At 42.2% G+C, this 26,120-nt stretch overlaps 1 protein-coding gene across 2 annotated transcripts in view; it reads right to left on the bottom strand.

Moving 5' to 3' along the window:
• The window catches only part of LOC111655084 (polypeptide N-acetylgalactosaminyltransferase 10), a 62,672-nt gene extending 39,361 nt beyond the window's left edge, over positions 1–23,311 (bottom strand). For both annotated transcript variants that reach the window (XM_023406333.1, XM_023406334.1), the window contains exons 1-3: positions 23,096–23,311; positions 4,272–4,374; positions 1,929–2,067 (exon numbers count right to left, since the gene is read on the bottom strand). In XM_023406333.1, the coding sequence (XP_023262101.1) occupies positions 1,929–2,067; positions 4,272–4,374; positions 23,096–23,254 (401 nt within the window). In that variant the 5' untranslated portion in view covers positions 23,255–23,311. The remainder of the gene's footprint in view (positions 1–1,928; positions 2,068–4,271; positions 4,375–23,095) is intronic.
• Between the last annotated feature and the right edge of the window lie 2,809 nt (positions 23,312–26,120).

The raw sequence follows: 26,120 nt of genomic DNA, 5'->3' as shown, positions 1-26,120 counted from the left end.
GGGGTTTACAACTGGTTGATGCGGAGAGCAGGTGTGTCCATCTGATTGGACACAGGAGCGTGATGAGTGTCTGGCAGCCGGGCTGCAACATCAGCTCTCAGCAGCATTCGTTCACTTAACACATTTACATGCTAATAATTCAATTACTGCGGCATTAAAGCGAGACTGTGGTTGGAGCAGCTGCCGTGTAGACACTTGATGTTTACATGACAGCTGCCTGTCTGTCGGCCCATAAACATAACTATAACTTCAACGCAGCGGCGGCAGAGAAGAAGACGACACTCACTTTTCTAATAGTCACATGAGTTTTTGAAGAAAATAAAAAAAACCCTGACTCAGACAGAAGGTGCAACAGATCAGAAAATATGCTAATATGAGTCATGTTGGAGGGAAATGACAAGCAACGTATTCTCTGTGTGTGTTTGGAGGAATTGTTGTGATGCACAACAGCATTTATTTTCACTGTAATTCCATCCACAAGAAACACGATGACAGAATGTGTGACTATTCTGGTCATGGGTTTCAAACACTCTCTGTATAAGAGACAAAATCGAAATCAAATGACGGCCGGTGGTCTAATTAGTGTCAGGTCAAAGGTCATTGTTCTGCAGCTCAGGTCGGGGATGGATGTAGATTGCAGTTTTTGGTGAAATATAAAAAGCAAGTATCTGGTATCCAGCTAGTTTCCTTGTAATATTTAAAGGTTTGGAGGAGAGCTGTTTCAGAGACTCTGAATTCCCCACAGGAGTCAATGTGAGCGTGAAGTGTTTGCCCTATATCAGACTAGCCATCAGCAGCTTCCAGTCCTCCAGGACCCCGCCAAAAAAACAAAAAAATATAAAAAGTCTGGACTCGTGAAAATCATGGCACATTAAAAATGAATGTAAAAATTTTTTTTTTTTAAAAATACACATACATACACACACCTTGAATATTTATTTATTCGGCCTCTGCACTGAAAGGATCTGCTGAAAAGAAGATGCAGAGTCAGTGTAACGATCAGCACTGGAAGACACAGACTCGTATCTGGACTTGCACTCTGATAATGAAGACGTGCACAAATGTGGAAGCACCAGCATCCCGACCAGGATTCCCTTCTTCCATCAGTTAGCTTTAAAACAAAATATTAGCTCTGTGTGGGTGAATGTTTGGAGATTTATTCTGAGCACCTGACAGCACAGAAGGGTCGGGGCAAGAGATGGGTAAGGTCAAGCAAGTCCCGCTTTTAAACACAGATAAGAAAGAAGCGGATCTCCTGGGGAAACTGGCAGAGAAGAAGCATCAAAGCTGCTTTCCACATGAAAGAAGAGGGAGGGTCAAGTGTCAGAGGAAACTTCTTGTCAGGCAAAAAGAGCAGCTGTGATTAAAAGCCTTTTTTCACAATGTCATTCTGGGATTGGAAGCGAGCACACGGGTCACGACAGGTTCTGGTTTCTTAGAGAGAAATTCTAAAACTTCAAAATCTTTTTTTTTTGTCACAATTTCCTGAAATTATGTTTCTATAGACGTGATCGGAAAAAGACTTAATGCCTCTTGGCTAAAGTAAAGGAGCGAAGTTTAAAGCTGAACTCACCATATGCTAATGTTAGCTTTGTAGCAATAACAAAACTTCTTTAAATAAACATTTTATCACGTGACGTCACAGTGTGAATGAAGAGCACTTCCAGTACGTAGAGAAGCAGCTTGTTACGACCCACAGTGTTTTACTGACGGGTGACCTTTATTATAATTATGACGGGAACAAAGAGGGAAGTCAGGTGACGTAGTATCAAGAGCGACCAAGTCTATGTTAGGAGGTTTGGGTGGATGAATGAGTCAACAAGACTTTAACTGGTGACCGCTGAAGATGGAATCATTGAGTAAGCTAAAGCGCACACACACACACACACACACACACACACAGATACCAACACACACACAGGACTCACTTTGCGTGGCGGATGTCAGGGAGGGAGCGGTTCAGGGAGATCCGGTCGCTGACGTAAATGTTGAACCCGTTCTCCCTGTAGGCCTGGTCCACCTGGTCGGTCTCTGACAGAGGGAACGGCTTCCCCTGTTCACCGTTACCTACAACACACAAACACACACACACACACACACACACACACACACACACACGTCAGTGCGTGACAACATGCAGTACACCCTGGAAAACTACATAGATTTAGTGAAAACTTTTACTTTGAAAAGTACATCAGCATCTACTTCTCCTATGCTTTTCAAAGTAAAGCTAGTATATATTTATGAAAGTAAGGGTTAGTTTGTTGTAATGTATAATGTGTATACTACTTTCTCTTGTCTTCCTGTATTTTTTGCTGGGAGCGTCGGCATGTTCTTCGCTCTGTTTATATTTGGTGTGTTTGCTTTATATGTGCCGTGTAAGACGCTCAATCAGTTTGAATGAGTGTAAATGAATAGAAAATATCCAAAGGCAGTCAGTTTAATATCACAGAAGACTGAATAATCACATTTGAGAAGCTGGAACCAGTTTGGGGGAAAAAAAAAAAAAACATTGCTTATCAAAATATTTGCCAATAATTTTTCCGTTGATTAATCGGTTCTTTCAATTTCATACCTCCACAATATATCACAAATCAAGTATGTGCCTAATCACTCTCTAACGACCCTTTTTCCACACACAAAACTTTCTGAAATCTGAGCTCATTTCAGCAGCGCAACAAATTACACAGTGCTGCATGTTTCATTAGCCACTCATCAACGCACTCTACACAAACACACGCAGACGCATGCGTGGAGGCTGATCTACAGTCAGAGGAGGGCATCAGATTAAAGCCTTGTTCCATTAGGCAGAAACGGTGTGTCTGTATTCCTGAAGGTAATAACTGTGGAAAATAACTTCTCACTTTAATGCCTCATTTCAAAGATAAACTGTTCTACTTAACGCTCTACTTTTTTGCCCATGTAATAAACTTGTTACGTACTACGTCTTCGGGCAAATGTGATCTGAGAAATATGTTCAAAATTCACTTATTAGATTATTTTTTAATGGAGTCAAGATTTTTTTTGTTGTTGTAATTTTTCTTCTTGAAAATTGGATATTCGTGGATCTAATGTTTGTTTTTTCTGCACAACATGCAGCACGTTTTTCACACATCACTGAAAGTAGTGACAGATGATTAAACTTCATGAAGCCTCATAATTTGGCACCTTTATGGAGGGAATTCTTTCTTAAGAAGGGTTGCATATTTAGATTTTTTTTTTTTTTTATTGCTTTACAAAAGCCAATATCTTTGCAGCTGTCGTACGTATTCCGCTTTTTCAGACTTTATCTTAAAGGGAGTCGGTTCAGCGGCAGCACCCACACTCAGTGGAGCGATGCTGTGTTTCCCTGAGTGATCACCCACCTTTCCCCTTTCATGCACATATTACACATCGAAACGTCTCTCTATGGCTCCTCTCACTCAAAAAGTTCACTTAAGATTTGCAAAATGAAGTGCAGGAATGTTTGATTTTTTGAGCTTATTTCTCAGGCATGAGGAAGGACGTCTAAAATCCCTCATTAAAAAAATACTTTTATTTCACTGCTGGAAGTCTTACAATTCAGGACGCTGTGCATATATTTAAACTCATAAATGTCATTCACATTAACTGTGAGTACCGCTGAAAGGAAATCTGGGTATTTTTTCAGAAGGTGGAAACAACTGATGACTCCACATTATGCTGCTGCTGATACATACAGACCTAACATCCTTCCGCTTCCTGTTTCATCTCCTCAGGAAGCAAAAGGAACCATTAGTGAAAAAGTAAAAGTGAATTACGGGACAGAACTTTCTTGTATAAATAAAGTCATAATCACAGAACCTGGTATCCCATTAAATCTACTGTACGATCTTTTTAGAGTCTCAATCCACTTGGAGCTCGCTCACAAATTCAGCTAATTTTCCACCTAAGTATCTTTTAATACCATATAAAAGCCAGTTAAATCTGTTACAATAGCAATAAAAAGGCAAAGGTATGTTTCCCACTCGAGGCCTCAGGCTGAATCAATGCTTATTGTAGAATATTAGCTGTGTTTAATTATGAACTCAGAACTTTACTCGCAGCATTGATTTACAGTGTTTCTGAGAGAGGGAAAAACACTCAGAGGGAATTAAGAGAAGAAAAAAATAGCTCAGTTGTAGTGCTGCAGCTGTGTGTGTGTGTGTGTGTGTGTGTGTGTGTGTGTGTGGTCTCGTGCTGAAACAGAGCAGATGTTCTCAGCAAACATGCCTCAGTGAAACAACAGCATGAGCAAAGAGTTCTGGACCCACCGACGCGAGCGGCATCTCTCCTCATCGCTTCGTAGTCGTGCCAGTCCGTCCGCCGCACACCATCAAGTCCCACCTGGGCGACCTTCCTCATCTGGTTCAGCTCCTGCAGGAGCACACAGAGGACACACACACACACACACACACACACACACACACACACACACACACACACCGTTATGTGGTTGGAGGGTATGGTGTCGGGCTCAGCTGCAGGAGTGGGGGGAGATGTGAGGGAGTGGCTCATGGGAGCATGGCTAGGTTTCTTATTGGCACAAGTGTTACCTGTTAAACCGACTGACTGTCTCGTGTGAGGCAGCAGCACGTCGGACCTGGACGAAGACTCATGCTGGACCCAGGGGACAACAGCTGTCCTCCTCTTGTGAATGTATAATGTATATTTCAGTTTGTTTTTGGAGAAGATTGTAAACCTGCTGGAGGCACTGGGCAGGAGAGCAGAGGAGCCTACAAAGCTAACGTTAGCATTAACAGCTGTTTACAGACTTGTGCTCCAGGGCACACTGGACACCACAGTGACTCGGTATCGGAAAGTGACGAGACAAGCCACTGGCTGGAGCTAGCTGGTTAGCATGCTAACGTCAGTCGACGAAAACAAGTGATAGAAATAGAAGCAAAACAACAGTTTAACATCAGCTCTTGGCAGGTAAAGGGATGAAGTTTGATGCCACGTTTCTTTTACCCCTGTAAGTAAACAGCTGTAACGTTAGCTATGTAGCAAGCTATGTAGCAATAGCAAAACTTACAAATGGCTCCTTTAAAGAAGCGTGTGAGTGAGGTATTGTTGTCATGACAATAAACATATGAGAGGTTTCCAGGAACAATAGTTTGAAATAGTGAGCAGTGTCAGGTGGTAGTTAAAGAAAGAAAATACCTTGCAGTACTAAATAATACAGACTTGATTCATAATAAGCAATGCAGTTTATTCACAAATAGAACTGCTGCTGCAAGATGCTTGAATAAAAGATAAAACACACACATTTGTAGAAGAAACACAGACTTTATACCCACTTCAGTCTTCCTCCTGGCAGCCGGCCAGAAACCTGCAGGAGTTTCATTTTACTTCCTAAAGTGTGCTGCTGACAGCTGCTTTAGACAAAGTAAAGATTCAAAAAAAAATCCTAGAAAATCACATTAAATTTCATTGCCATTACACACAAACACACACACACACACACACACACACACACAAACACACACTCATCACCATAAGCCATTATTCTCTACTCAGCATTAAAATGCATAAGCAGCCATTTATGAAATTCTCTCTGCTTTAGAAATGACTTTTAGTGACTCCAGATATTATAGGATCATAGCACAACGGTAAATTAATTGGTTCCATGGGAGGATGCAATTAGTGAAATGTTGTTAATACAAGCGACACGTCTGACTGCAAGGAATACCATTAGCCAGGCTGTTAGCTGATACCACAGTACAGTCAAACAAACCACTGTGGCGAGCGGCGAGAGCAGCTGCTCTCTGTTTTACTGTTTGCTTCCAGACGACTTGACATTTCAGAGACGGCCAAGCCAATCAGCCGAGGAGGAAGAGACTGAATAAAACACGACCCGAACACTGCGTCAGTATTCCATGCTACGCTCCCATCGTGTGCAGCACATAGCACATACTGATCCCAACATCAGTCATAGTGAGCACACAACACACCTACACTGTTCAACTCTTAGATTATGTTGCACGTCAAACTGTAGCTGCTGAATTCAATTCAACGTCACAATCAGCATCGCAAAGTTTCACACAAATAAGTAAATATTTTGCATATTAAGTTTGGAAGGCAACGAATGGTTCAGCTGAAAACAGCGCGTCATATCACTTCACCAACAGGAAGCGTTGCGCTGCGGCGCGTCGACCACACGAAGAGCACGACAACAAAATGACATGGGTGACTTACCTACTGTACGCGTCTATTTTTTGCTAAAAATGTAAAAACGTAATAATCTGAGCACTGAGAGCTAATCTCCACAGCGACGGCTCTGCAGGCATTTTCTGTTTTTAATAATAATGTGATTGTGGGTCGCACAGCTCCTTGTATTTCTCGACCTCATCATCCATCGACACACAGACAGAGACTGTGAGAGGTGAGGAGAGGGAGGTCGAGTTTCTACGGGAGCCAGGAAGTACAAAACAACCTTTTCTCCAGGAAACAAAATGTGTTTTTTCAGCCGCGGCGAGGCTGGAAATAGGACTTCGGCGGGTGTATGTGAGTTGTACATAGAAAATAACAGCGGTGGCTGTTTTGACACACACTCCTTGGCAGCGGCGTGTCTTGGCCTTTTAGACAGACAATGGCTGATTTGATGCACCAGCGCCGGCATTTGAAACAAAGCTTCAATACCATAGTCATTTAACTTTAATTGAGTGCGGGAAAATCAGCATAAAATAATTAGTGGCTAATTATTCTGATTGATGGCGTTCGTGATGTGGTCAATTATGAATGATTAGAGGAGGTCGCTGAACTGAAACAGTCACCAATATCATACTGAACGCTGCAATAAATGATGGGAGGCATCACAGGGATTTATTCAGCCTCGACTTTGATCCTCAAGACAAAAACTAAGATTTCTATCTCTTTTAAAACTGCTTTTTCTTTACTGTATTTAAGTAAAATGACAGTACAATTGTCTTTTTTAGTTTCATTTCTCCTCTCGGTGTCAGTCAAGCCAGGACCTGACATGCGAGGAGATCCCGTCTGTGTGTTTCCAAATAAAAGGAAGCGACACTGAGCCGGCCCGTTTCCTTTTGATTAAATTTTCAGTACACGTCACCAGGATATTCCAGCGAGGCTTTCTGCTCTAACAAGACCTTGAGAAACGAGACAAGGAGACAGAAAAACTTTCTGCAATCGGAGTCTCTGTGAGCATTTTGGTGTGACTTTGCTTAGGTGTTGTTTTTCTACAGATAGACATACAAGAAAACTGGAAATATTCCTTTCTTCTATCCTCTCCCTCTCTCTCTCTTTCAAACACACGGGGGAATTAACTCCCAGAAAAGTTGTTGTAATCATTCAACACTAATATGCAGGAGATGGAACTGGACACCACATTAACCCAGCATTTTAGCAGAACTTCCATTTCATTTCCTCCCCCCTCCCCGCCATAGATGCACATTCATTTTAATTCAGTTCATTTTCCTTTAAACAGAATTCTGTTGGGTTCAGTTTGGTTTCACTGTCACTCTGCGTTACACCAGCGCACAGCTAAGAAGGAGCAGCTCCTCTGTTCCGGTCACAGCAGCTTCCAAAATAGAGTCGATGAACATTCGCAACCTTAACGGCGTGTTTGTCACTGTTACCACGGCGACAAAGGTCCAGCACACCTCCTGCTGGTACACTCCTTAGAGGGAGGGTGAATATTGTTGCCAACATTTGAACCATATAAAAAGCCGGAGATACGGTGATCACTTTGTATCCGGCAGCTTGTTTTTACTGCGTTAGATATCCGTCACATTAAAGGGGCTGTATGTAAGTTTGAAGAGCTTCAGCCATCGTTGTTTTTACAATACCAGGGGTTATTATATGGACTCTGAGCAGCGCCACGTCCTCAGGGCAGACTGGACGCTACAGTGACTCGGTATCGGAAAGCATGCTAACTTCAGGAGAAGATGTTAGCATGCTAACCATACAGAGTAAAAGAATGACGTTAGATGCTGAATTCGCAATTTCTAGCCTGATGAGTAAATGGCTGTTGATACTAACGTTAGCTATGCAGCAATAGCAAAAAAAAAAAAAAAAAACCTACATATAGCTCCTTTAAATAAATTCCAATCATTAATAAAAACGCCTCTTCGCCAAAGCAGGGCAGCATCTGACATCCTGTCAACTCAGGTTGGGAGGAAAGTCACTAAGCTGTGATGTACATCGTCACTGTACATACAACATACAGAACACCCACCGACAAGCTATTGTTCAGAAGATACGAGCAAACTTTTAGCAACCTAATCATCATCTCTCTTATGTCTCACAGAGCTTCACCTGCTGCCGCTTCACTAAATAACAGCCCCAGGGTGGCCTGACCTCATCTCATTCACCCCAACACTTGAAAAAGATCCAATTCAACTGTCAAGGCGGGTGGTGCACGAGTGAATCCACACTGCTGAGGACCTGTATTGTGTGTTATCAAACATTTCCAATACCCACCTCATAAAAGCCGGTGTAAGTGGCACTCACATTGTACAAAAGAAGAAGAAGAAGAAAAAAAAAACCTCTTTGTGATGCTTCGTCTGCCTCCCTGCTGTGTGCTCTGCTGCTTCCTTCCTAACGGCCATCATCACAAGGACGAGGCCTCCCGCTGCCACAAACAAATTTCTGCTCCGGGCACTTTTCTACTCAATCAGTATTCAAGGTGCAGCATAGAGTAGTTAATAGGGCATCACAGGAGCTACACCACCAGCCACGCAGCCCATGTTTTATCTCCATCAACTGTTCAATCATTAATTACAAAGCACAGTGTGTGATAAGTGACAGGCTGTAATGGAAATTCATATTTTATTGAGCAAAACATTCAGAGAGACAGAGAGAGAGAGAGAAAGGAAGATATGGAAGTGGCCAATTTCACCTGCATGAGTGATCACTAATTAACTTTCATGTAGCCTTTTAATGGTCCATTCATCAATTCATCTAATGTTTGATGCTTACAAAGTGTCTGTCCCCAGGTAGGAATAAACATTATGAGTTCCACTTTGAAGACCTTTTATGTATTTGTGTGTGTGTGTGTGTGTGTGTGTGTGTGTGTGTGTGTGTGTGTGTGCTTGCATGCTACAAGTACAAGTTTAAAGTACAAAGTACAACAGGTCTCCTTTTCACTTGGCCTCCATTACCTGCCGAAGGTGGTCACAACTTTTCCTTTGGACAGATCGCGAACGACAGAGTCAAAAGCTCATGAAGAAGAGTTAAACCATCCTAAAGTAAATAGCTCAGCGTATTAGAGGACTGTTCGGGAGTTCAGAAGTTCAACTTGGTAACAAGGACTGGTAAGTTTTGAAGTCCAACACTCACAGTTAAGACTCAAAAGTGTCTGACCAACTCGTTCAGGGTGTTGGATGATTTTCTTTGTGGGTTGTGGGTTCAATCCATGGGGAACTTAATGTCCGACTTCAAAAAGGACAGATACAAAAGGTCTAATCAACAGCCTGAAGGAGTCAGAGGACTGTTCAGAGGTCAAGGATTCAGTTATTGTGATGCTCATTAAATTGTGAAGTCCAACTGAGTTCAAGTGTGTCCGGTCAAATAGCTCACGATCACCATATTGACACCCAAAGACTTGAAGACTGCTGGGAAGGTGGATTTGAGCTTTATGTGGCTCAGTGAATTCTGTCCCAACACCCCAAATGAATGCATGAATGTGTGTGTGTGTGTTAAAAAAAAAAAAAAAAAAGTGACTGATTGTGAAAACTCTTAAAAGGAACTTGTTTGGACTCTTTCAGCACCACGGACAGAGACAGAGGATTCTCACAGTGCGGTCGACTCTTTGCTCACCCCCTCACCCAAATACTGACCATCCAATCACAGCTTAGCAACTGTAACTATGCACAGGAGGCACGTCTTGAAACAGCTAAATACATCATTATGTCGGGTTACAGGTTACAACACAAAGAGGACAGTTCAGGAGTTAAACATCCACTATGTAGGACTGAAATACAAGGACAGCTTCTTATTTTCATCTGCTCTTTATGAGGACGGTGACTTTTTCCTGTATGCAGCCATCGGTGAATTATCTTAACTAGCTTAATTAGCTTAACTGACGATCTAGATAATGCTGATAAAATTGGCCAGCAACAGTTGTCGTTTCAGCTGAGAAGCTGCTTCTAATTACATCTGGAAAAAAGAGCCATTGTGAAAAACTACAAAGAATTTTGAGTAGTTAATTTGCCACTGTTATCAATGCAAATTGGATATGTGCCATTATAACATGGAAGTCTTGAAGGAAGGAAGAGCTTAGCGACAGCCATCTGCATCCCAGCTCCTCACAGGATTGTACTTTTTACTCATTATTGTTCAATTACTTCTTGGTCTTGAAATATCTGCTAACTATTGTCTGCCATCTCCCACTGTTTTCTGAAAATGTCTTACACGTCGCACCTGACCAGACTTGAAAAGGTCTCGAACAGCACAAAGCAAAAAGAAAATAAAACACACAATGAAAGAAAAGACCGCAGTGAATAGAAATGCCACGCTAACCTCTGAGGCATCACCTTTTTCTGCAAAGAGTTACGTCACCATGCTTTGTGGCGGTGGCTTTATTCTTCAGTGGATGCATTATTGAACAAGAGAGAAAAAAGTTTCTCCTGTGGGATAAGTGACATCGAAATCCGAACAAAATACCAGTGACCTCTGAACTTTTTTTTTTTTTTTTTAACAGCTCAGTGAAAAACTTTGTAGAGAAAAAGTGAAACTCAAGAGTTAAGACTGTCAGATTTTTATCAGACGAGGCGGTTGGTGCCACCCAGCCTCCAGATGCTTTGTGTGTTTGTCTGCAGGTCTCTGCTGAATCAATACCACTGGGGTAGTGTTTGTATCGCCCTCAGTATGTCCCAGGCTCTTCTGCTGTACGACTGCAGCGAGGAGAATCCTCCAGAGTACAACGATTTACTATTAATATTTAAACTAATGTTGAGAGTGTTTCCTGGTAAAAAAAAAAAAAAAGCATTAAATCACAACACTGTACAAAATCTGTATCTTTATATGAAGGAAGGAAATATTAAGATAAACCCTGAAGGGATCTTAGGTCTTCGGACATTTGGTTATTGCACATTTGTGTGTGTCGTCCTCTGTCATCACTGATGTAACTCTCGACAGAAAGAAAGAAAGAAAGGTTAAAATGTTCGAGTTAATGTTGCTAAGCTTTGTGGTACCTTTGATGTCAGCTGGTGGCTCAAAAATCAACCAATTGTTGGTGCCATTGTTGCTTTCTTATTTCTAGCACTCGCTGTTGAACAGATGATCATTTTCAGCCGCCTTCAGATCTGTTGTGCACAACAAAGAGGAGGAGTGAACACGGAGAGACAGAGGAGTACTATTGGACTGCCTTTGTTTGGCATGGAAGAAAAGCTGGTATTACCAGCAGAGCAGTAAATCTGATAAGAACAGAGCTCCCCATTCATTCTCCGAGGAGGATGAATCAGACCACCTTGGGTCAATACTTCCTTTTTCTGTTTCCTCTCCTCCTGCTGAGAGTCGACAGTTGCTGAGAGAGGAGAGGAATCTTTCCTGTTCTTTTTTTTTTCTTCCCCTTCCTGTTCTGTCAGATCAGAGGCAGATCTACCTCGACCCCCAGAGACACAATTACCTTTCCTGTTCTGCCTCACCCTCTGCTCCTCCTCCTCCACCTTCAGCCACTTCACAGACATGTGAATCTGTGCTGGTGGCTCGCTCGCTCCCTCCCTCGCTCCCTCGCTCCCTCGCTCCCTCCCTCCCTCGCTCCCTCGCTCCCTCCCTCGTCTAAGAATGCAAAACTTTAGCGTGCACTAACTGACCTACTCCTGCCGCGATGAGACGCCAGGATAGAGAGAGATGAAGTCATATGTCATATGATTGATCTACACGTGATAATACTGCTATCAGCCTCAATGCTGCGCAGGGAGGGAACTCAAGCTGCATTCACTGATTTTCATTCATGGTTTTTTTTTGGCAACTAAGGAGCAGAACTCCACAAAAAGGTCTCAGACATACAGCCCTGACAGAACACATTCCAGGTCTGTGTGTTCCCTTTTAAACCAAAAACAGAAATAAAGAAAAACAGGAACATGTTTTTAATGCCAGAATTTTAAAAAACTTCAAATTGTAAGTAACAGTTCTGGTGTTTACAAATCCCCCCCCCCCCTTGTTGAATTGAAAAAAGGTAGTCAGGTGGCATGGAAGTAAAGGTAAATATTTCAAAATACAAGCCAAGCCAACAGACAGATAGATAAACGAAAATGAAAAAATAAATTTGCAAACACCAGAATTCGACCATTTAATGTTCTTGTTTTTCATTTTGACAACAAAAACTAAAAAAAGACGATTAATTCTTTTAAGGTAACAGGCAGCAAAAATATCTTTCTACTAACACGGAGCAGCGTCATCATCCCACTGAAGCTGCGAGAGACACAATCTAAAAAGACAGGAGGTGTCAGTTTTACCTTTGTGCTGCATCAGGGAAGCTGTGAAACAGCATGTACAAAACTCTCCGACAGGCCGAGCAGCCGCATGCAAATCCCTCCAGGCGTCCCCTCTCCATCCTGTCTGAGCCAGACACGGGCTCCAGGCAGAGGACCTCCGGGCGAAGGCCCCTGCAGAGAGTCACTTCAAACCCCCCTCAAAGAGGAGCTCTGCGAGGCCGCGGCACAGTCCATTATCTCCCAAAAGGAGTCATTATCCAGAGTCCTGCTGAGACGGAGAGAGCAGCCAGAGGACCAGAAAGAGGCCAGGACTCGTGGAGTCCTCTGCCTCCTGCGGTCTCGGGCTTTCTGCCCCAGATATTGATGGATTGTGGTATGAACATCTTACAAAATGTGTAGCTCACCTGCTGTTTTCATGAGATAGGCAGAGAGGACGGTTACAGACAGGCCCTCACTTCTTTTTGATTTTAGCTATTAAATCAGAGTAAAGATGAGGAAGAAGAAGAAGAAGAGGGACATGAAAAGATTGTGGGATGGAATCGGGGGTGTTCACATGCAGTGTCGTTTTATTTGTTTGTTTGTTTGTGTATGTTTTTTTTTCTAACTGCACTAAGAGAAACGTAAAAGCTCAAAGTGCAGCTGCTGTTTTAAAAGGCGCTGGATGTTTTAGCAGAGCTCCACACAAAAATCTGTTCTGAATTTCTGGATGAATAAACAAGCGACTAAAACATGAATAAATTGTCAAATTTGACAGTTCCCAGACTATGTTCTCCGCCACTGTAACCATCTCATACACTTTGTGTTACTTTAGTTACAGATCGACTTCGTCCTCAGTCCAAACAAAGAAATCTCTGCTCTTATTTTTCGCCATTGCCGTTCCCCATTCGAAGTATTTTCTGGAACTAAGCAACTGCAGTCTGCAATCTGCTTCCTGTTTCCACCGGCGCCCAGTGTTTGTGAACGATATTGTGATATGTTTTCAGGCGTGTTAGTACGGACGGAGATTATTTCTGATACAGAGCTAAAACGCTCGTCTGGACAGAGTTTGTTTTAAGATGAAAACGTATTAGTGTGGATGTAGCCTTACTTCCTGTTAGAGGAGCTCGTCATGCTGGAGAATACAGTGGTATATCGATAGTGCATTCACAACTTTGATGCAACAGACTGAGCTTTTCCTGATTCAACAAGACTGCACTTTACCTTGTGCGCAGATCAAGGTCCATGAAGAAATGGATGAACTGGATTGCCGACAGTGAGCCAGACCTTATCGCTCTGCATTGGGAACCAAATTCACTGATGCTTTTTGTGTTTCAAAAAGCACAAATCTCTGCAGCCAAGACTGAAACCAGGAGAGCAATAGTCTCTCTCTCTCTCTCTCTCTCTCTCTCTCTCATCTGCACACACAGTGAGCAAACAAACTAACAAGGAAGCACACACTCAGAGGAACACACTAACTGGACAGACACACTTTCAGTACGAGCACAAATAAAAAATAATAAAAAAGACCTCACTAACACAAACTAAGTAGGGCAAACTGCACAACTGTACACAACCGCACCTCCAGCTAAAAGCAATCCTGCTATCACCCGGCTACAGCCGACTGAGTCTCCCAAACAGCTGAGGGATATTAATAATGTTGGTGGATACAGCCGGGAAACATGCAGATATCGCAACTTAAACTCATATTACTCCTCCTGAACACTTCGGTACATATGCACACACTCCTGCTAAAAGAGAGCTTGTTTTGTTTTTTAAAAGCCTGTTAAGTATTGAAAATGAGGCTGACAAAAATGCTTCAAAGCCTCCCCTCCTTCCCTTTGTAATCACAATGAAACGCTGATCAAACTCAGTGCTGCAGGGTTCTTTCGTTCCTCGTTTTTTTTTTGCTTGTTGTTGTCAAGGTTCTCTGAAGTGTTTCAGGTGCAGTCACAGCAAACTTCAACCCTCTTTAATTTGAAAAATGGAGCCGAGATGCACTTACTGCAATTACTGTCATGAATTGATCCTGACAAGTCGATGCAATTGAGCAAAAACTCCCGTGTGCAACCAAGTCCGCATTCATGTGTACAGGAACCGTCTGAACTACTTTCTGCTAAAAGAAAAGTACGGTGGCCCAGAGAGGTCAGAAAACACACACACACACACACACACACACACACACACACACACACACACACACACACACACACACAGACAAAACACAAACACATTCAGAGTACATCTTCATCAATTTGACAACACACGAGCTGCAAACACTCACAACACAACGGAAGTTTAATGTCCCCTGGAAACAACTCTGTGTCTGTGTGTATTTGGTTGTGTATGCAGTTGTGTTGTGTGTATTTGGTTGTGTATGTGGTTGTGTTGTGTGTGTGGTTGTGTTGTGTGCTTTCCGTTGTGTGTGTGGTTGTGTTGTGTGTATTTGGTGGTGTATGTGGTTGTGTTGTGTGTATTCGGTTGTGTGTGTGGTTGTGTTGTGTGTATGTGGTTGTGTTGTGTGTATTTGGTTGTGTGTGTGGTTGTGTTGTGTGTATTTGGTTGTGTGTGGGGTTGTGTTGTGTGTATTTGGTGGTGTATGTGGTTGTGTTGTGTGTATTCGGTTGTGTGTGTGGTTGTGTTGTGTGTATTTGGTGGTGTATGTGGTTGTGTTGTGTGTATTCGGTTGTGTGTGTGGTTGTGTTGTGTGTATTTGGTGGTGTATGTGGTTGTGTTGTGTGTATTCGGTTGTGTGTGTGGTTGTGTTGTGTGTATTTGGTGGTGTATGTGGTTGTGTTGTGTGTATTTGGTGGTGTGTGTGGTTGTGTTGTGTGTATTTGGTGGTGTATGTGGTTGTGTTGTGTGTATTCGGTTGTGTGTGTGGTTGTGTTGTGTGTATTTGCAGCTCAAATCGATGAAGATGTTTTCTGAAGTTGTTTGTATTTGGTACATTTGCATGTGTTTTCTGAGGTTACAGTGTTTTGAGCTCTCAGGGCCACCGTGGAAATAGTCCCCACATGAAACCTGTCAACACTGAGATCTGTGGATTGCTCAGAGAAAGCAGGATGTTGTCTCGGTAAAACAGACACACATTGCTGCAGAGTTTCAGAAATGCAATCACTATTTTGAAGGACACACATTGCATTCAATTCAGCTCCACTGTATTGAGGATATGATCAAGGAGTGTATCTCAAACACCTCTGCACATAGAACCAAAAATACCTACGAGGCCAGAGGTCAGGGTCGGTCTACGTTAGAAAACATTATCTTTGTATTTGGTTGAACAAACAGCAAAGAAGCTTCTTGCACAGCGTTTTGACACAACTACAAATTTCCAGCAACAAGCGTGTCGTGATGGACCTGCTGCGGATATCAGTGTTAATTTACAGCTGTGTTGGAACTGAAGCCTCCGCTGGCTCCGGTCCAAACCCATCCGAGCTGTTCAAATAAGCTCCTTATTATCATGTGTGAGGGAGAGGAAAGCAGGGGAATAACGGCACAGAAATGCTGCACGATGGCCATTAAGTGCTGCGGAGTTGTGGTTCCACCAGAACCCAGAGCAGCTTCCCGTCTCATCCCAGCTACAGGCAGAGCCGGCAGGCCGGTCGCCGACTCACTGCTCTCCACAGACAGACACTGAGCTTTTAGATGAAGCTTAGAAAATAACAGCATTTTCAACTCTATGTGAATAAAATGCAGTCTGCTGGTACAGAGGTAACGCTAAAAACAAAAAAACCCACAGATTTTGACTGCGGTAAAAGACGGAGAGACACTTGAACCCCTGAGAGGAGGGAGCTGCCGGTGTTCACCGCACAAGACGAACTATAATTCAGTATTTCAGTAAATCTGGGAGCGTGCTGTTCTGCATGAATTAAACTTTAATGTGAGTTGATCTGTGAACTGGACAAAATTCCTTCTTGACCTTGGAAATAGCAAAACAAGGTCACCTCAAGGTCAATTTATTAGCTCTTAAGGAGCTTTCAGTCATGTCAGATGAGCTTCATCAGCATCAGTGTTTTTCTTTTCCTCATACTGTTTTCAGGTTGTCCGTCCGTACGTCTCATTCTCGTGGACGCGATATCTCAGTAACGTCTTGATGGAACTTCTCCAAATTTGGCGCAAACCTTCACTAGGACTCAAGGATGAACTGATTAGATTTTGGTTGCCAGAGGTCAAAGGTCACGGTGACCTCACAAAACTTGCTTTTGGCCTTGTGAGCACGATATCTCGAGAACTCTTTAAAATGTGGCACAAACGTTGAGCTGGACTCATGAACCAAGTGGTTAGACGTTGGTGGTGACTTCAAACAGCAACTATTTCAGAAAATGTCCGAAAAATGTTTAATATTTTATACGACTCTGGATAAACAGGGACATAACCAGAAACTGGTCTGTATAGCGGGGGCAGATACCAAGCAGGCGGTGATTCTAGGTTGTTTTTTTAACATAATTTTTACAAACAGCTATTATCCATTTGTACACAACACTGTATAATTACAGCTTCTTATCTGCTGTCTTTCATGGGACTGTTTGTCTTTAATGCACCCTGACGTTAAATGCTCAAAAGCCTCCATTTTATAAAAGTGGGAATATTTCAGCTTAATGTGTTCTGATGTGTTGTTGTAGTGAAAAGGCTTATTAGGCAAATAAGCAGCTTCTTTGAGGACGATCATTTAATAATCACCATTACTAGCTTTTTTTTTTTAATATATAAATCAAGGAAAAAAACACCAGGTGAGATGTGAATGATCAGGTTTTTCTCTCATCAAAAGAATCATCAAACACATTTATTAAAAGCGTGACTCTGTCCCACAGCAAAACCTCGGAAAGAGGTCGGGGTCGATGGTTGGGTCAGATTTAGGTGCTGTCTTTTGGTTTCTTGTAACCATGACGATAAAATTTTTTCTAGCCTTTACCAAGTGTAGCAGTTTGCTGAAACTGAACCAGAGGCAGAAGATCAGAAAACAGCTGTTTTGTGATTTAGATACGAGGATCTTCTGCTTTTGAAAATTTAAAAATTAGTCACTTTATTTTATTGTATCTGTTGTATTTTTATATATTGTATTATTAAATATTATTTGTATTATATTTAATCATTTTATACAATTTTCTTTTAATTTTCTTGTTTGATTTGTGCTTTTCTGTGAAGCACTTTGACAAATAATCGTTTTAAATAACAAAATTAACTAGATACCATCTTGGGATCATACCAGCCGCCGACGTCTGTCAGACCACACCCATCTTCAAGCTCAGCTTTCACTTTAATCTCAACTACAGCAATTTTAATTTTAACTACAAACCTGTAACGTTTTGTGTATCTTGCAGGTTGTGATGCTTTCATGTCGACAAAATGTGTCCACAGACACACAGTCATATAAACACCTGCCAAAGCCTTCAAAACCACCTCTGTGGTTGTTCCTGACACAGTAGGACCACATTGTGCCATGGTCACACACACACACACACACACACACACACACACACACACACACACACACACACACACACACACACACGAGATGGAAACAATAGCAGCAGCCACACTGTCATGGCTTGTAATGATTTAGACATACATGGACACGCACCAGAATCTGCAGTGTGGCGTTATGATGACACAGATTCACGTCTGAGTCAATGATGAAGGCCACAAACCGAATCTGTCTTTGTCTCAGAGCGACAGTCACATGACCGGCAGCAGCAGCAGCGATGGCAGCCCTGCAGTCCTCTCTCTCCCTCTGTGTGAATGTCTCTCTGTCAGCAGGATTCAGACTACAGATGGGTGACTTGTCTCCGCTTGTTGCTTCTGAGCTTGGCTCCGTTCAACATGGGGCTACTAAAGGACAGATGTGGCTTTCACCTCCTCCCCTGACCCTCCTCCCAGCGCCCCCCATGATGTACACGCGGCCGTCTGAAACAGCCTTGCTCTGCTCTGCTGGGCCTGAGTCACGCTGTGTTGTGCTGAGACAGGTGGCTCCTTCCCTCGACTACAGCGATCAATTCTCAATATGGTTAAGAGGAGCAAATCAATTGGTTTAACACAAAGAACTGTCAGTGTGCTGCTGAAAGGCATTTAGCCAAACTGGTGTGCACATACCGTGCAAGTTACCCCAAGGCCATTTTATTAAGTAAAGCAGCGAAGCCAGCGTTTTGCTTCTTCACTTTGCGCCCTGTTTCACAGCAGAATGTCAAATTTGATCAGAATTGACAGTCTAAGAATAAAATGGAGACTCAGCTCTGAGTCACACAGGAAACAGGAAGTGACTGGACTGAAACCTTCATTTTACACTTTGGACACAACTTGATCTCTGGCCGACAGACTACAGCGGGAACAATATGATTTCAAATCGATATCACAATTATTACAAACCCGCTAATCAGTAGCTCTTTTTTTGAACCATGAACTCTTCATATTTGACAATTTGATCGTGTTCCAGGTGATAAAACAAAAGCAACTTTTTTCCACCGGTCAAAAACCCCCAGTGTCTCACCTGGTAGAGCACAAGCCACCAAAGGTTAGTCCTGACCGCTAGTCCGACCTGTGGTCACCCCCTCTCCCCCTGTGGCCGTCACAGTGGAGGCAAAACATGCTCAAAACTATAAGTTAAAAACCACACACCCAGAAAAAATGGCACCCAAACACCCAGGTGAACACAATCAATTTCACCCCTTTCCCATCTTTCAGAGCTCAGACGCTGTAAACACACCTGTCACCTGTCCAGCACGGTGCTGTTGAACCCTCAAACACTGTGGCCACTGTCGCATTTTAAATTCCTGCAGGTTTTGGTGTAAAAAGGGTGAAACTGATGGTGTTACCTTTGGTCGGATCCCAGTCAGGAGGCGAGGCTGCAGTCTGCGCCATTGTTCCCAAAGGTCTCCAGTTGAAGTATCCAGACTACAACGTTAGCCCGGAGTTTTCAAAGTAAAACGTCAGTGTCGGTGTCGCGTGAACGCCAGGTGTGCACGTGGTAAAACTAAAACATATTCTTGTGGGTGTAGCCTGAGGCGCAGCGTTTGCGCTCGCGCCGTCCACATCGGCGGCTTCGCTTTGAGTGGACGGACCGGAAACACGTGACTGAACACAAGGTAGCATTTTTTTTTTTTTTTAAAGGGGACAGTTCATGGGGGAAAGCTTTAACCAAATTATGCAACAGGAGCGAGGTTGAGTCGGTGAGAGGTTCTCAGAACACCTGGCTTCATGTCACAGATTGGGGGCATGTGACCAGAGGTGCAACAGTTTCAACAGTCAGAGCTTTTCATTATTCATCCTCCTGTCCTCACCCTTGGGGAAAAGGCCTAAGAGGCGCAGAGGAATCCTGAATCCCTCCAACATGTCTGTGCTTGTGTTTGTTTGGTGGTCGGTCTGATCTGATGGGGCAGTAAAAGAAATACTGCAAACTGCAAATCTCTGCACTACAAATGTGGTTGTGATAAAGTGCCACCAAATAAATGCAAACAAGGACTCTGAAGCCTCCTCGTCCTCCTCCCTGGGTAAATAAAGTAAAGAAAAAACAATATGTGCGAATGTTATTCATTTATATTCTATTTCATCTAACACATCAGTGCGAGGGAGATTGTGCATGAATGAGGCAGCAGCTCATAGTGTTTGTGTTTAATCTGCTCTGATCTTATTTTGATGGTTTAAACACTGTGTCTTCTACAAGCAAAACCGACAGAACCCAACGAGGGGGAGAAAATATCTGCAACAAACGTCTCTAACAAGACTTATGTGGGAAAAAAGAGGCTGAATGGGATTAGAGTATTGATTTTTATCTACTTCAGTGAAGCCATAACAGCCCACAGGGAACACTCACACCCAGAAAACACAGTCACAAATATTGTTCCTTACTTCTTCCCTCATTTGTCCTTTTGTTCCATTTGTCTTTCACTAATCAAAGTTTACAAGGAAGGAAGAGAACAGAAAGATGAACGTTTGTCCCACTGCTGTTCCCCCGAGACGCCCTTCAGTCTCCGCATGATGCCGACATGATGACATCTTAGTGTCCAGTGGGAGTAAAATACCAGCTTCCTGCTTCACCACATCATTCAGGTCTCACGACTCAGAGTTTTCTACAAGCTCCAACAAATAAAAAACAATCACAGAATCCTCATGTCAGCCAAAACCTGCTGCTCACGGTAATTAAATGCTAAATCAATAGGTGTAGTGTTATATTGATCATGTAGGAGATTTGAGATCCCTCAATAAAAGCAGCCTTTGTCACATAAAATGGGCAAAAGACAATCCTTTTTATTATACATCCATCCAGCCATCAAACTGACTGTATTAGCTCATCAGACTAGATTATATTTACTAACGTAATGAGCATTTGTTAAATTATGTATCTGGTAAGTTATACTAATAATACTTATTACATTAAATCATTGCACTGTTTTATGGTGTTTAGACTCTCGCAGCTCCTGGTCAAGGTTCAAGACAGATCCTGATCTGGTTTATTAGAGTCCACAGTGAATTCAGACACAATACGTTTATTTACATTTACCCAAAACCACCACGTTCCCCTGACCTTAAACAAAGTGTCTTCGTTGCCTAAACCACAGACGAACTGTGGATGTGAAAACCTGGTCTCTGGTGTGACAGTCGTCTGCTTTGTACAACCAACATCCAGTGTTTCAGTCATTAAAAAAATGTTGCATCTGAACATAATCCATCCAACGATTACGGCTTTGAACACCTGCGCATGAAGTACATGTCTAAAAACCATGAATAAAGCCTAATTTCACTGCTCTAATTTCACGTTTACATAGTTTTCACTGTATTTCTGGGAGTCTTTAGGAGCGTAGAACCAGTTTAATCAGAATAAATATGATCATTGTTCCAAAGCAACTCAGTAATGAAGATACATTAAATTAACCTTTAAGTTGTTGAAATCTTGAGGGATATTAAGGGGAATCTATGCGAAATGTTCTCTCAGGATGATATCAAATGAAGCGGAGGGTTACTGTACAGCAGCAATCTATTCTAATTTTATACAGAATATAACACTGTGCCATGAAGGGATTCTTAGGGATGAATGACTGGGAGCCCTCATTTTGGAAAATGAAAAAAAAAAAAATCAATTGAAAGGCTAAAACTAATTATAGAAGTTACTGATTTACAGAGCGATGGTGCGACTGTTTCCCGCAGAACAAACATAAATAGGTGAATCTGACAGTTTTTATCTGAAAATGCAAAACTGCTCAGATACTCACATACACAAATCCTGATACAGTGAATCTGAGCAGAATAAATACTAGCCAAAAAAAGACCTGCTTTGTACCATCTATTAAACTGGCAGGTTCATCAGTCAGTCTTATATTATATTGTAATAAATTCTAATCACTTGCTCTCATCTTCTAGGAAGAAATTCATGATCTGGAACCTTCGTCTTCATCTCAACCTGCTGCTGTTTGTCACATCTGTGACGGTGGATCATTGAATGTAATTGCCACACATACATTTACGCTGTCTGGTAAAGCATGAATTTTCACTCGACTCATACTAAATGACCTGCCTTTACTAGTGGTGGTTTTACCTCAGTGCTGTAGAATCAGTATTTATATTTAATCCCTCAGACAAATTGAAATCTTTATCATTCTGAGCTCATTCAAAGTGGAAAAGTGGCTGTTTCATGCTGTGATTGTGAATCACATTTGGAGTTCAGGGTGGCTTTTCTCCTCACACGTTCAGCATGAACAAGATACCTGACGACAGCTTGGTGTGATGTCATTGATCTACTAGATGTGAAGATCTAAAGCACTCACTACTGAAGGGAGATGCTCGAGAAACTGAGCGTAAATACAAGAAACAAAGAGACAAAGCACTTCATGACTATTTAATGTAGACTGGTTAGTTAGTTGTAAAAGCCAATTCTAGTTATATAACATAGCTGTAATGTCATTTCTGGTCAATTAATCAACAATATATTTCAATGAATTAATTAAAATGTCATAATGCCAAACTATTTGCTGGTTGCAGCTTCTTCAGGGTGAATTTTTGGACCTTTACCCTGTTTATGTAGTTTTTAGTTAATCAGACAAAATAACCTATGGTGGCTGTTTCTCAACATTCTTGACATTTCATTCACTAAAATTAAGATTATGCAGATAACCAGTGGCAGCCTCAGTTGTTCCCCATGGCAACAGCTACAAACCAGATGCTGAAGGGCTGCACCATCATGATCACTGAGTGAAACCGTCTAAAGTACAGTCAATCAGGAATGATGTTGCCAGATACATCACATCCAAGGCAAACAAAGCGAACAGCACAGATGACTTTACAGGAGATGATCTGACGCAGAACTTCTTACCACTCAGTGTCTCTACAGCCTCTTTTACTGCTGGAAATATGAAATATAAAAAACTGCATCATACACCAGTTAACCCAGTAAAACATCAAACTAAGTGGACAGTATTTCCAGGCTTCATAGCTGCTGGTTAACAAAACCAAGAAGCCTCTCTTGCGCAGTCCTGGCGCTCTCCGTGGTGCTGAACCTGGGCAGCGCTCAAAGTACTAAGGCGCTCTCCATGGTCCTGACGCTGCAGCCGGTACAGTAGATACAGTCGGCGTGTGGAAGAGTATGCCTTTGTTTCAGACGGTCAAGTACTGAGCAGAATCTATCAAAGCTCTACTCCACCTCGGGAGTCCCTTGACTTGAAGAGTGAGGAAAAATACGCAGCATGGCTACGTTTTCTTAAGACCCACTGAAGGTTAGAGGCTTCTCTTACCTGTATCGGGTGAATGCCGCCCGGACCGTCCACTGTGTCGGGCGAGTTGTCGAACACTCGGTCCCTGTACAAAGACCACAGCCCGACGTTCGGGAGGAAAAGGAGAGCGGCTATGAGCAGCCCGGCGAACTGCAGCAGCCTCTTCTCTTTCCGCCTCATCTCTTCCCGGGAAAGAACAGCAGCGTGTGGAAGCAGCGGCGGTGGGGAAACTGGCGAGTCCAGACTCCCTGCTTCTTCCAAGCGGAGACAACTTTCACTCTGACTGGTGGGAGGGAGGTAGGGAGGGGGGCAGGGGGGACGGACTGCTTTCAAGCTAGTTGGAATATCCAAACATACGCGACGTCCGGCCACGACTTTCACAATAAGATCCCTTAGACTCACACGTTACTTTGACTATTATCAGGTACAAAAAAAAAGCCTCCATTATTTATATAATGGAACAGTATGGATGGGAATTTATGACACCTTCACTGTAGATTCCAGATTCACAATGAAAGACATTCTCATGAAACACATGTGGGCTAAAATGTGCTCAACATCAGGCTTTTCTTTTCTTTGCAGTGTTGCATTTAAGTTTAATTGCACAATTTGAAATCGAATGAATCCCTGTGATTGAGGGTTTTTTCCATTGCCTGCATGTGTTAATTGTTCCTAAATGCTGCAAAATGAGAGTTTAGCTTTAATCCATCAAATTATACACTGTGAACACACTGTGAACACACTGTGAACACACTCTTCCCACGGTGTGTGTGATTAAGCTGTAGGATGTCACAGAAAAGATTTCTGCCTTACAATTTGGAAGGAGCCATACTGTGTCAGTCCAGGTTCTGCAAACCTCCATTCTGTAGCAATTTCTCTCTTTTTTGGCTCCGATATGCGACTGAGACTTTTCAGATATGTTCCCTTGTGCTCTTGTCTTTACATATTGCATTTTATTGGCCACAATACACCAGGAAAGCTTCTGCAATGAAACATACTTTTAACTATTCAGTATATTTGATATATATATGTATATTATTTATTTTATATTTATTCAGTATTAACTATTTACCTGCTAGAGTGTCACTCCATACTTAATGTATGTAAAGGATTTACGTTGATCTGCACATACACCTCATTTTCACCGTCTCCTGCAAGTGACAGGATTGGTGCTTTTGTTTTGAAGGGACAAACATCTATCCTCTTATTGTTTTCTGATTGTCTCTACAGCAGCTTGATGCAGCTCATTATTTTGAAAGAAGACTTGGCGGGAGAATAGAGTGGATCCAGGGAAGTAAACATTCAGGCTCTAGACAGTGGCGAACCTAGGGTCTGTGGGGGCCCAGGCAAATAAGAAAGACCCCCCCCCCCCCCCCCCCCCCCCCCCCGCCCCCACAATCTCATGCAGTTTTTTCTCAATGCTATTCATTCAGACAGATGCTCCAAAGATGCTTGACTCCAGAATCTGAACGAGAGCTTTTGTTAAATATTATTCCAATTGAAGAGTTGGATTGGAGGCAGGGCAGGTGTCTGCTGCACAGAGAGCTCAGTGGGCCCCCCCCCCCCTCCTTCCACAAGCACAAATACTGGAAAAAACTAAACACAAGCATCTGCAGTGGTTATTCATAAGCAAAGAAACAATCTCAATAATGCGTTATACTGAAGGTGCTTTAATCTGAACAACCTGAAATCTCAGCACATCAGCCCCATTTTCTCCACATCACGTTTACAGGAGCACGAGAAAAGGCTTCAATATTGATTGAGACACAAAAATATGTCAATAATCTGCCAAGCTATTCATTCAGTCGAGAATTCTTCCCTAATAACAAAATCGTTCCAGTTTGAAAAAGCTGCATTTTAATTATAGTTTTCCTGAGGGCCCGAACACGTGTTGGGGCCCTGGATCGTTGGCTCCACTATTACCACCTGCTATGATGATGCTATTCTCTGCTTCACTGTGGAGAGCTTAAATTACAGGGTTTTCAATGTAATTAAGAGGCACTTGAGTGAGGAGTATGCTAACACTAGTGTTTTATATGGTCCTGTTTGTGTTAAACATAAGCTACACTCCTCAGTAAATCACAGTATTTCTCTAAAGCATTAAATATTCATGACTCAAAAAGCTACATAAATGTTAAAAACCAACACTGTAAATGATAATGTATCAAGAGATTAACGCTCAAATAATCTGCTTTGACAGAAAACAGTGTGTTTATATTAGATTTTTACATCGACTGGGAAAATATGTTTTCAGAGCCTTTAATGTTTCTTCTCTGTTACAACATGTGTCTCATTTGACCATCAGTTCTATTGGTTATGATATTTTACTCATTAAGTCAGATGTTGGTTGCAACATAGACCGTGCCATTACCTTATTTGGATTGTTTATTTTTAATCCTGCAATTTGCATAGCATCTACAATATGCCAAATGAGTTGTATCAAATGTGTTTATTGTCAAATGGGATTTTTCTATTTGCTTTCGAATTATTACAGAAAACAAGGAGGTGCAGAAATGCGAACTTGTTTCCAGGTTTAGGGCTCTGTAGCTCTGTAGCTCTGTAGCTCTGTAGCTCTGTAGCTCTGTAGCTCTGCCGAACACTCAATGAGCATTTTCTACATTTGAAAGTTTGCAGACGGTGACTGATGAAGAGGAGGTGTGAAGACGGGTGTGTTCAAATGAAAGGGAAAATAAAAACTTCATGAATATAATTCAGAAGTCGAACAGGTTCAGTATTCGGTGTTGAACTGAATATGAAGTTTGTTGTTTTAATGTCATTTTATCATTCATTTAGCATTACTGCCACCTAGTGGACAGCAGTGTGGCGCAGTACGTCGAGTCTCAGATTGATTTCTTTATGTAAAGTTATGTTTTGCTTTAATTAGTGCTGATTACTTTATAGTGTATATTTCTGTTTTTATTGATATGTTAATTTGTGACTTCATGTAGTATTTGTCTAAAGTGTACCATCAAAAGAGAGCTTTACATTTACTCACGGTCAAACTATCTTGTACATGCAGTGGCGAGGCTAGACTCTGGGGGGGGGG

Source organism: Seriola lalandi, unplaced genomic scaffold (assembly GCF_002814215.2).
Source record: "Seriola lalandi dorsalis isolate HSWRI2012SDOR001 ecotype SW California unplaced genomic scaffold, Sedor1 jcf7180002054303, whole genome shotgun sequence".
Lineage (NCBI taxonomy): Eukaryota > Metazoa > Chordata > Actinopteri > Carangiformes > Carangidae > Seriola > Seriola lalandi.
Note: the sequence above shows the minus strand (reverse complement) of the source record. Positions and strands in the feature narration are given on the sequence as shown.